Below are 11017 nucleotides of genomic sequence, written 5' to 3' on the forward strand. Positions count from 1 at the left end.
GCACAGGAAATGTCTCTAACCTACACTTCCTCTCTGAACCCTGCAATTTCACAACCCCCACAAGCACACCCTCTGCCCCCACCCACTGTCACCAGCCTGGCGCCTCTGTGAGAAATTTCCACTGGAGGAGGCCCTAAGGCATTATCATTTCCCTCTCTCACCCTGTCTAGGTCACCAGCAAATCCCCAGGGCCCTCTGAGGTTCAGCCTGGGTCCACAAGTCCTTCCAGCTGCTGGAAAGATGAAGAATTCCTGCATCACCATACTGAGGCTGCTGCTGTCTGGGCCCTTTCTCTTTGGTAGGCAAAGGAGGCGGGGAGGGGACGAGATGTGTCTGCAATCAGGAAGACTACAGGGCTTTGCAGAACTGGAGAAAATGAGGAGTTGCTTTAAGGGTGGGGTTGGCCATAGGTAATCTGGGGCCCAGGAATGGAGAGGTGGGGAAAGAAAGAGAAAGAAAGTCAGAACTCAAAGTACAGGCCAAGTGTGGAGGAAAAGAGGGGGGGGAACAAGTTGGTGTAGTGAGGGGGTGGGCCTTACAGAAGACAGGTGGTTAATGGGTACCCAGAGCTGGCAGAGGAGTGCTGGGTTCTGGCGCTTCCGGTGGGACCACCTCTCTGTGCCTCCTAGGCCAGTCCTTTCCCATTTCTCGCCTTCATCCCTTCATCTGAACAAACAAAGGCATCCCTGACACCCTGGGGGGCCCTGAGCTAAGCCTGATGCCTGAGGAAAAGCAGTGGGAGGGACAGCAGCACGTGAAAGGACAGTTTGGAATTTGCAAATGATGCCGAGGCTGTTCGAGGAGGAGGAGGAAGGGATGGGGATCTGAGATCTGAGGTTCAGGGAGAGGCTGGTCCCTGCGCACAGGGATCAGGGCATCTTGAATTCCCCATCTGTGGGAGGAAGCCTGGGCAGATCATGAGTTCTGGGGCGCCTGGGTCCCCATTCCTGGAGAAGTGGGCGTGTGGGGAGCCGCGCCCTATCCTGGGGCATCCCCTTCTCGGTTTCTGCCTGTGCATCTGACCACCCCGTGCCTGGGGCCCCTTCCATACGCTCCTCTCTCAGGCCTCCGCCTCCTCATTCTTCCCTCTTTGCCTGGAGGCCAAACGGGAAGTTCTGGGGCCCTGGGAAGCCTGCCCGAGGTCTGGGTGCTTCCATATTCCCGGGGTTACGGCCCTGGAGGGGAAGTGCAGGTGCGGTCCCAGCTCCGCCTCGGTGTGGCGGCCTCGGCTCGCAGGCGCTGACGCCCTGGCCTTTCTCAGCACCGGCCTCGAGCTACAACCTGGACGTGCGACACGTGCAGAACTTCTCCGTCCCACGCGCCGGGAGGCACTTTGGGTACCGCGTCCTGCAGGTGGGAAACGGGTGAGCTGCCGCCCCCACGTGCCCCCTGCCCGGCAGATCGCCCGATGCCCGCCCCGAGCTGCCCCCGCGCTGGCGGCGCCTCACCCGCGCTCGCGCGCTCGGGCGAAACGGGGCAGGTCGTCAGGACATTCCCATCTGGAGGATCAGACCGTAGGATGAGGACGGTCGTTAGGGCGCCACATAAGTGCCTAATAAGGGACACATCACAGCCCTTAAAACACTGCATCACTTCCTAAGCGCTTGGTTCTCCCTAAACGCGCAGTGAGCTCCTCGAACACGGGGATTTTATGTCTCTCCCCCTTCCCTTTCCTAGCACTACCCCAGCCTAACACATAGCAGGTAAGCCATAATTGGCTTTTGAATTGATGACCGAACTCATAATGTGACACCCTGGCTGGTCATTTTTTTCTAGACTCCAAAAGGAAAGGACCCTTAACTTTCTAGAATTCTGGCATACGGAATTATTTCTCTGGGATTCAGTAGGGGGAGAGGCAGGGGCTAAAGAATCCTCCTGAAGGGGAGGGCTGCATTGCTTTGAGGTACTTGGTGGGCTCTGAACCCCCTTACTACGTAGCAGTAGGTGGATAAAGCCCTGGGCAACTCCATCTCACAGGTGAAATTTCTCAGCAGGGTTGTTGTGGGAGCTCCAGGTGAGGGGAACAGCACAGGAAACCTCTATCAGTGCCAGCCTGGCACAGGGCACTGCCAACCAGTCAGTCTGAGTGGTGAGTAACTGGGGAGGGAGCTGGAGGAGTGGTGTTTCAGGGAAATCGAGGATGGCTCCATAGCCCTGGATTGCCTGAGTTCCTCCAGACTAACTTTCTGGTGCCTGCAGGTTCCAACTCTACTTCCAAGTACCTGGGAATGACCTTAGCAACAGACCCCACAGATGGAAGCCTTTTGGTAAGAATTTTGTGTTGTGGTGATGATATCAGAGCCTATGAAGCTCGATGCTAGGAAAGAGAGATTGAAAAGTGGAAGAAAGAAAAAGGACAAGAGAGCCCGTAGAAGGTTAAAGACATCAGAGAGATTCCAATTCTGTTAGTGATATTGAGAACCAAGTATGAGCCAACTCTTCTCTCTTTTTTTTGGCAGCTGGCCGGTATGGGGATCTGAACCCTTGACTTTGGTGTCATAACACCTGTGCTCTAGCCAGCTATTTGCAAAACCTTATTTACCTCAGTTTTTCTTCCAAATATGAAATATCTGTCACATTGATACACAACATGATTTTTGGTGACATACAAATTTTTAATGTTTTAGTAGTTATATATTTTTTTGGTGGCTTATTAGAAAAAAGTATACTGCAAGCTCATCAAATTCATGATTTCATGGATTATATTGCTTAGGAAGACATTTAAAAATAAAAAACAAATGTAAAGGAAGATGCTAAGTAATTAATAATATACCCACATGACAGAAATTTGCACAAGTATTACACAGATGCCTAAAGTCTGGGAAACACTGCTTTATCTCTTTTAACTGTCAAGACACTCAGGTGAGATAGGGATCAGTACATACATTTTACGATGAGGAAACAGGACCACAGGGGTTAAGAGACTTGGCCAAGGTCACATGGTTGTGAAGTGGTAGAGGCAGGATTTGAATCAAATTCCCAATTGATTCCAAGTCCATCGTTCTTTCCAATTTATCCCAGCCAGCATCCCTCCAACACAGGTGTGTGAGAGATGGAAGACTGAGTGAAATACTGATCCAGAATTTAATTAGCACTTGTTCACTTAGCAGCTATTATATGTCAGTCATCATGCTAGGTTCTGTAGGGAGCAAGGGAATGAAATACCAAGATGACCAGGACACAAGCCCTGCCTTTCCAGAAATTGCAGTCTGGCAGGAGAGATAGTCAAAAGTGAAAGAAACAGCATTTTATATACTGAGAATAGCGAGTATCTGGTTTGGCTTATACAGAATGTGATTGGGAATGGTCTTTCCAGAAATTGCAGTCTGGCAGGAGAGATAGTCAAAAGTGAAAGAAACAGAATTTTATATACTGAGAATAGCGAGTATCTGGTTTGGCTTATACAGAATGTGATTGGGAATGGGAGGGCGTGGGCCTGGAAATTTAGGACAGTGCCCGACTGTAAACAATATAAACGTTAAGTGATGGCATTCAGACTTCATCCTGTAGGCAGCGAGCATGCACTGGCATAGAGCATTGGTAGCAGGGATGGAGAGTTGGCTATGAGAGACGTGTGGAGTCAATTACCTTGCCTTGCTAACCAGTGGCTGAAGGGAGGGAGGGAGGGGGACAAGGACTCTGAAGGTTCTTATTCTTGGCTGATGATGCCCAAAAGACACACAGCAGGAGGAAACCCCAACCCTTTGGCCTTTGCTTCCTTCAGGCCTGTGACCCTGGGCTGTCTCGGACATGTGACCAGAATAAATATCTGAGTGGCCTGTGTTATCTGTTCCGCCAGAATCTGGGGGGCCCTGTGCGGCAAGGCCACCCTGGTTATCAGGGTAAGGAACTGGGGACCCAGTGGGTGAAAATACCTTCTAGTGGCTGCCCCTTCCTGGGAACCAGCATGGGTGGGCCAAATGCTGGAGACACCTCACCGGGTCCCTTTGCATGTGGCCTCTGCAGAATGTATAAAGGGCAACGTAGACCTGGTATTTCTGTTTGATGGCTCAATGAGCCTGAAATCAGATGAATTTCAGAAAATTGTGGACTTCATGAAGGAAGTGATGAAGAAACTCAGCAACTCTTCCTACCAGGTAAATATGTTAGGATTCTTGGTTGCAGGGGTGAAAGATGCCTACCTGAACTGGTTAAAGCCATAAAAAGGTTTTTTTTAGTATGACATATCTCCAGGACCTGTGGGCATGGCTATAACTGAACCTCTGAAAAGAACAAGAACCAGGGAGTAGAAAGCTTCTAGAATTTTCTATAGTTCTTGTTTCTGTTTCTTTTTGTGCTTTTGCTTCCTCCTTCTCCTTCTCACTTTCTCTGTGGACTGCTTCCCTCAGCTTCTATGGATCACATGGGTCTGTGGGAAGATCGTAAGCTATTGTGTTAAAGTTCCAGGAGGGTTTTTTACCTTCCCCTCAACCAATCCCTCCCTCTGCAAATTTCAAATTCTCAGAGTAAAGATTCTGACTAGCTTAGCCTCAGTCAGTGGCCATCCCCAGCCCTGCCAACTGTATCCCATTAGCAGGGTCACACACTGGGAACCATCCTTATTGGTGTGTAGGCAGGACAAGAGCTCTGTGTTTGTGTATTGCCTCATTTTCAAAAGAATGATTTGGGGCAGGGCTGTGGAATTGGGTTGCCCAGGTCCTGCATAAAAAATAGAGATTGGAGTGGATAAGTGGGGAGACACAAGGAACTACATATCATTTCTTCTTTCCTTTCCTAGTTTGCTGCTGTTCAGTTTTCCACGAGCTACAAAGCAGAATTTAATTTCTTGGATTATGTTAGACTAAAGGACCCTGATGTTCTGCTAGCCAACACAACACACATGCGCCTGTTGACCAACACCTTTGGTGCCATCAACTATGTCATGTGAGTTCCCTTTTGCAGGAGAGAGCATATCCATTCAATTGTCCTGTGTGAGCTAGCTTCATCCAGTTGCAGAGTGGAGGGACTCAATAGGTAGGTACAGCAAGGGGCAGTTTATTGTATGAATTCAAGTGGAGCAATCTTAGTCCAGGTTCTTATGGTTGTAAGTAACAGAAATCTGCTATATACTAACTAAATCTAAAGGGAAATTCTTGAGAAGATTCAAGGATAGCTCATGAACCCTTGGGACAGGAACTATTGCCAGGTCTCATGAGGGACTAGACCAGGACTTGGAAAGTGATCGTGAACCCTGGCAGCCACAGTAGAGTGACATTTTAAACAGTGATCAGCTTTTTCTTTCTTTCTTTTTTTTTTTTTTGTTTCAGTGGCTGGCCAGTATGGGAATCTGAACCCTTGATCTTAGTGTTATTAACACTGTGCTCTAACCAACTGAGCTAACCGCCCAGCCCTGGGGGTTAGCTTTGGAACTCAGTGTATAAAGAAAAATCTCAAATAGTCAAAATTATCCTTGAAGAATTCCTTGAATTGTTGATGAAATTCAATATATTCAAGTCACACATTGGAAACTACCAAATCCTGATTTCCTAAATCCAATACAGAAATTTTTCCCCCCGAGTTGGATCAGATTGCTGTGTTTAAGTTGAGGCCTAGATGGAAGTAGTTAGATTGTGTTGAAGGACCATATTATATATTCAGAAAATACCTACCTTTAAGCATTAGAAGTGGCCATGGGAACTGAGATTGATTTGAAGAATAAGAGAATTTATGTCTCCCATATCATATCCCCCTGTGCATACACTCAAATTGGGTGAAATAGAAGGAAGGATCTCCTGAGCTATTTAGTATATTTTTCTCACTTTTCTTTGCCAACCATGTAGTATGCATCGTTGAATTTGCATAAGGCAAACATGCATGTGCCACGTGTCCTCAAGACTCTGTGCATGTGTTTCCAGATATTTCCTCTGGGGCTCCCATGTTCTGTCATGTTCACTTTATTCTCTCTCTGTAGACAACTTTGGTTGGTACATGGTCAAGCCACATCTGCTCAAAAAATAGCAGCTTCATTCCTCAAGTTAGATGAACTACCTGAATTCCAGTTTCCAGGAGAGAAAATCTGGTTGGCTGAGCCTGGGTTGGGTGTCCAGCGGTCCACCCAGCCATAGTCTGGGTCTACTTTATGGTGCAAGATCCCAAGGCACAGATTCTGGGATCCCACTATGGGAAGGGGTCTAAGAGAAAGGGATCACAACAGGATGAGAAGACACCCTAAATGATGTCAACTGTGAGAGCAAAAAGAAGTGGTCATGGGAATGTTTGTTGTAAACACCTCCACCTGCTTTGGTACCAGGCAGTGTTCTGGGTCAGGAGTTGGTAAACTTTTTCTGCAAAGGGCCAGATAGTAAATATTTTAAGCTTTTCTGGCCACATATGGTTTCTGCTGCATATTCTTTTTAGTTTTTATAACTTTTTAAAAATATAAAAACCATTCTTAGCTCATGGACCATGCAAAAGCAGACTGTAGACTGGTTTTGGCCTGTGAGTTATTGTTTGCTGTGTTCTAGGAACTGGGAATACAGCAGGGAATGAAACAAGGAAAAATCTCTGCCCTCTTGTAGCTTAACACTTTAGTAGGGGAGAGAAATATAATAACAGGATAAATAAGTAAATTAGAAGATGAAGTTGAAGATGTAAGTTTTATAAAGAAAAATCAAGCAATATTCCATAGGAAGGTCAGGGAAGGTTCCATTGGAGCAGATACTTGTTGGAGGGGAGGAAGCAAGCCATGTGGATACCTGGGGGATGACCTCATGGAATAGCAAAGGCCTTGAGATGAGAAGATGCTGCGGATGTTCAAGAATAGCCAAGACGCCAGTGTGGCTGGAGAGAAATAAGTGAGAGCGGAGAACACTAGATGAGGTCAGAAAGATAATGGGAATCCGGATGAGTTGGAGGCTTGAAGACTATAGTAAGGACTTTGGCTTTTCCTCTGTGTACAATGAGAAGTCATTGATGGTTCTGAGCAGAGGAGTGATCTCATTTATGTTTTCAAAAAGATCCTTCTGGCTGCACGGTTGATATTAGACTGTAGAGTGGCAAGGGTGGAGGCAGAGAGGCCAGTTAGGAGGCTACTGAAAAATCCAGATGAGAGATGATGGTGGTTTAAACCAGGGTGGGAATCCATGAACTGGACCCATGATAGGCCCCTGTCTATGTGGATGGAAGCTGAAGGAACATTTTGCATCCAAGATAGAAGCCAAGGTCTTGGCAATAGGTGTCTGTGGGTCAGAGTTTCACATAGAGCTGCTATGCCAGCAAGAGCTGGGGACAAGCCAACATGCTCAGGAGGCTGCGTCAGGATGGGAGTCCTGAGCCTTGGCCATCCAGGATTCAGTTCTCTCTTCTTTCATCTCACATGCACTGCGCACCTAATCTATGAGGAAGCCAGAGACACAGCAGCAAATCACACGTTGCCCTTTCCTTGAGGAACTCAAGGTTTGGGGGAAATTGACACAGAAACAAGTTGCTGCAGTTCACTAGGATAAACGCTGCAGCAGAGATCTACAGGCAGTCTGGGGAGGTGCCATAGGAGCTTGCTCAGGAGGGTGACCTTTCAATTTTCTTTGACTGTGGAACCTTTTTCCCCATTGAAATCTCACCTAGATCAACATCTTTAACCAGTTAAAGAGTGGTTGCATGTGGTTGAAATGGACGGTAGGAAACCCAGAGTTGCTGCTCACAAAACCTCCCCTCCCTGCCCATGGACTCTGGCCCATGACACTCCGCGCTGCCTAGAATATGGCACGAAGATCACTGGTGCAGAGGGAGAGGGGAGGAAGCAAGGGTGAATGGGGGGTTCAGAGGAGGCTGCTGAAGCCCTGGAAAACCTGCCTAGGGGATGCCAAAGGGCTTTTGCATAATCAATGGGGCAGTGTGAAGAGGGTGGGGACCTCAGGCCCTGGGATGGGGGCGTCTCTCACATGCTCCTTTCCTGGACACAGGACAAATGTGTTCCGGCAAGAGCTGGGGGCCCGGCCAGATGCTACCAAAGTGCTCATCATCATCACTGATGGGGAGGCCACTGACAACGGCAGCATTGAGGTGGCCAAGGACGTCATCCGCTACATCATCGGGGTATGGGCCAGGCCCTGGCTGCTTCTTACACCTTGTCATCCCTCTCCTGTTCCTGAAACCCAGGCTGCTTTCTCCCCAGGGACAGGGTCTTGTGAAAATCCTAGAAAACTGATCTGAGATTATGGGGATGCCAGCTCTCGACTCTTCACTCCCTCACAGATCGGAAGGCATTTTAGGACCAAGGAGAGTCAGGAGACACTCCACAAATTTGCCTCAGAACCCACTAAGGAATTTGTAAAGATTCTGGACACATTTGAGAAGCTTAAAGATCTATTCACTGAGCTGCAAAAGAAGATTTACATCATTGAGGGTGAGTGGCAGGCCCTGGAGAGAGCTGGGGAGGTTGTATACAGAAACTCACCAGGGACATTAGGTTAGAGACACACCGAATGATATTAACGAGCACTTACTGAGTATCTGACACCATGTTAAGAGTGCTCCTAAAATAAGACCTCAAGTAGGAATTTAGGAAAGAGTGATTTAGGAGCTTCTGGTATTTCTCTCTGCAATTCCATCTTCCTGCTGGAGCTCAGCTTGATCTAGGATGGGGCCCAGATTGGCCTGTCTCTTGCTGATGTCATCTGAGCCCTGCAGAATAACTACGATTCCTTCTTCTCCTTGCTCAGCTGTCTCATTTTCACTTATCTTAGGCCTCAGATAACTTAAGATGGGCAAGCTGGCAGGGGCTAAGTGTGACGAGCCCGCAGGTCCTTTTCCTCGGCCTAGAATAAACAAATCACCATATGGAGGACCGGTTATGGGATAGTCCTGTCCCAGGAAGCCTAGTCTGCTGAAAGACACGATTCCCACAGGGAAGTCCCCTTTGCTAGGACACAACCTTGGTGTTCAGCTCAGTTGAAGAAGCATTGTGATATATACACTCGTAATGGGACTGGGCAGACCTGCCCAAGAATCCCCTTACTTGCTGTGTGACCTCAGCCAGGTCACTTTCCTCTTTGAGAATCGTTGTTCTTCTCTGTTAAATGGGGATAATAATACCAGTCTCACAGGGACTCAAGGTTTAACTGTTGTGTTTCCTAGGGCTGCTGTAACAAAAGTATCAAAAACTAGGTGGCTTAAAGCAACCGAAATTTATTGTCTTGACAATCTGGAAGCTAGAAGGGCTGTGCTCTTTCAAACAGTTCTAGGAGAGAATCCTTCCTGGCCTCTTGTAGCTTCTGGTGTTTGCAGGCAGTCCTTGGCATTTCTCGACTTGTAGATGCCTCATGCCGGTCACACGGCTGTCATCTCCCTGCGTCTCTTCGCACTGTCTTTCCTCTGCGTGTGTCTGTCTCTGTGTCCGAATTTCTCCTTTTTATAAGAACACCAGTCATATTGGATTAGGGCCCTTCCTAATGACTTCATTTTGATTACCTCTATAAAGACCCTATTTCCAAATAAGGTCACATTCTGAGGTACTGGGGATTAGGACTTCAACAGACCTTTTTGGGAAGACACAGTCCAACCCATAACAAGTTTAGCAACTTGCCTGATACATTGTAGGCTCTCTGTAGATCATAGCTCTTATTATCCTTTAACTTGACCTGCCCCTGCTCATCCTTCAGATCTCAGTTTAGATGTCACTTCCTCTGAATAAGTTCTCACTGGTGCCCAAGTCTGGGTTAGTGTTTCTTCCCATGCGCTGCGGGGACGCTGTGTGTTCCCTGTCCTCGCCCCTATAGCATGCCCGGTATTCTGATTTGTCTGTTCAATGACTGTCCCCCACACTAAACCCAGAGGTCTGTCATGGCAAGCCTTGTACGTGTGTGTTTTTTTGTTTGTTTGTTTGTTTTCCCTTCAGTGGCTGGCCAGTGCCGGGATCCAAACGCTTGACCTTGTTGTTATAACATCATGCTGTAACCGACAGAGCTAACCCGCCAGCCCGTTGTGTCTCCTTTTTCACCAAGACACTTAGTTACTCTAAATATTTATCCAATGAATGAACAAATCATCATAATAGATGCTGGGTTTCTTGAAAACTTACATGTCACCAGCATGTGATATCATTCAATTCATTTCTCAGCATGCTTGGAAGCTGGTGGAAGTATTTCCACCTTCTTGACTCATGCTTCCAACAGCCACGCACCAGGCCCTGTGAATGAGACACTTAGGATGTCCCTAAAGTGGAGCTCATTCAAGTTGGATATAAAAAGACAGTAAACGAGTCAGAAACTCGATAATTAAAGATGGTGAAAAGTGCTATAAGGAAAATGAATGAGGGCCGGCCCGTGGCTCACTTGGGAGAGCGTGGTGCTGACAACACCAAGTCAGGGGTTAAGATCCCCTTATCGGTCATCTTTAAAAAAAAAAGAAAGAAAAGAAAATGAATGAAATAATGTGATAGATTTAGCTGGAGGAAGCCACTTTGGATAGGTTTCTCAAGGAAGCTTTCTGAGATGACTTTTTTTCTTTTTTAATTGGTAAAATTCACTCTGAAATGACTTTTGAGCTGAGACAGGAAAGGCGAGACTCAAGCAGCTACATGAGGCATGTGGGCAGAGAACATTTCAGTCAGAGAGAAGAGCAAGGCCGGGAGATGGGAACGGGCTCTGTTGGGCTGTCGGAGGAACAGGAGAAAGGCCAGCATGACAGGAGCGTGAGACAGGAGGAGAGGGAGAAGGTGAGAGAGGGAGGCAGGGCAGGGCCTTCTGGGCCCTCGGAAGGACTTTGGATTTTAGCGTGAACTGCAATGGGAAGGAATGAAGTGTTTTTAGATAGGGAAAGAGATGATCTGATATTTTTTATTTTTAAAATATCAGATCATCTCTTTTTAAAGACAATTTTTTAAAGACTATTTTAAAGATTTTATAAAGACTATTCTGAGGCCGGCCCATGGCTCACTCGGTAGAGTGCGGTGCTGATAACACCAAGGCCACGGGTTCGGATCCTATATAGGGATGGCCGGTTCGCTCACTGGCTGAGCGTGGTGCTGACAACACCAAGCCAAGGGTTGAGATCCCCTTACCGGTCATCTTTAAAAAAA

The 11017-nt window shown here is 47.4% G+C and overlaps 1 protein-coding gene across 2 annotated transcripts in view; it reads left to right on the forward strand.

Annotated features, from left to right (window-relative positions):
* Positions 1 to 240: 240 nt before the first annotated feature.
* The window catches only part of ITGAL (integrin, alpha L (antigen CD11A (p180), lymphocyte function-associated antigen 1; alpha polypeptide)), a 38809-nt gene continuing 28032 nt past the window's right edge, over positions 241 to 11017 (forward strand). The window contains exons 1-9 of one of the 2 annotated variants that reach the window (XM_008593918.1): positions 241 to 298; positions 1262 to 1364; positions 1995 to 2089; positions 2200 to 2267; positions 3725 to 3842; positions 3967 to 4097; positions 4739 to 4884; positions 7902 to 8034; positions 8194 to 8344. In XM_008593918.1, the coding sequence (XP_008592140.1) occupies positions 241 to 298; positions 1262 to 1364; positions 1995 to 2089; positions 2200 to 2267; positions 3725 to 3842; positions 3967 to 4097; positions 4739 to 4884; positions 7902 to 8034; positions 8194 to 8344 (1003 nt within the window). The remainder of the gene's footprint in view (positions 299 to 1261; positions 1365 to 1994; positions 2090 to 2199; positions 2268 to 3724; positions 3843 to 3966; positions 4098 to 4738; positions 4885 to 7901; positions 8035 to 8193; positions 8345 to 11017) is intronic. The other variant, XM_008593923.1, reaches the window with a different exon arrangement.

This window comes from Galeopterus variegatus, unplaced genomic scaffold (genome assembly GCF_000696425.1).
Source record: "Galeopterus variegatus unplaced genomic scaffold, G_variegatus-3.0.2 Scaffold162, whole genome shotgun sequence".
NCBI lineage: Eukaryota > Metazoa > Chordata > Mammalia > Dermoptera > Cynocephalidae > Galeopterus > Galeopterus variegatus.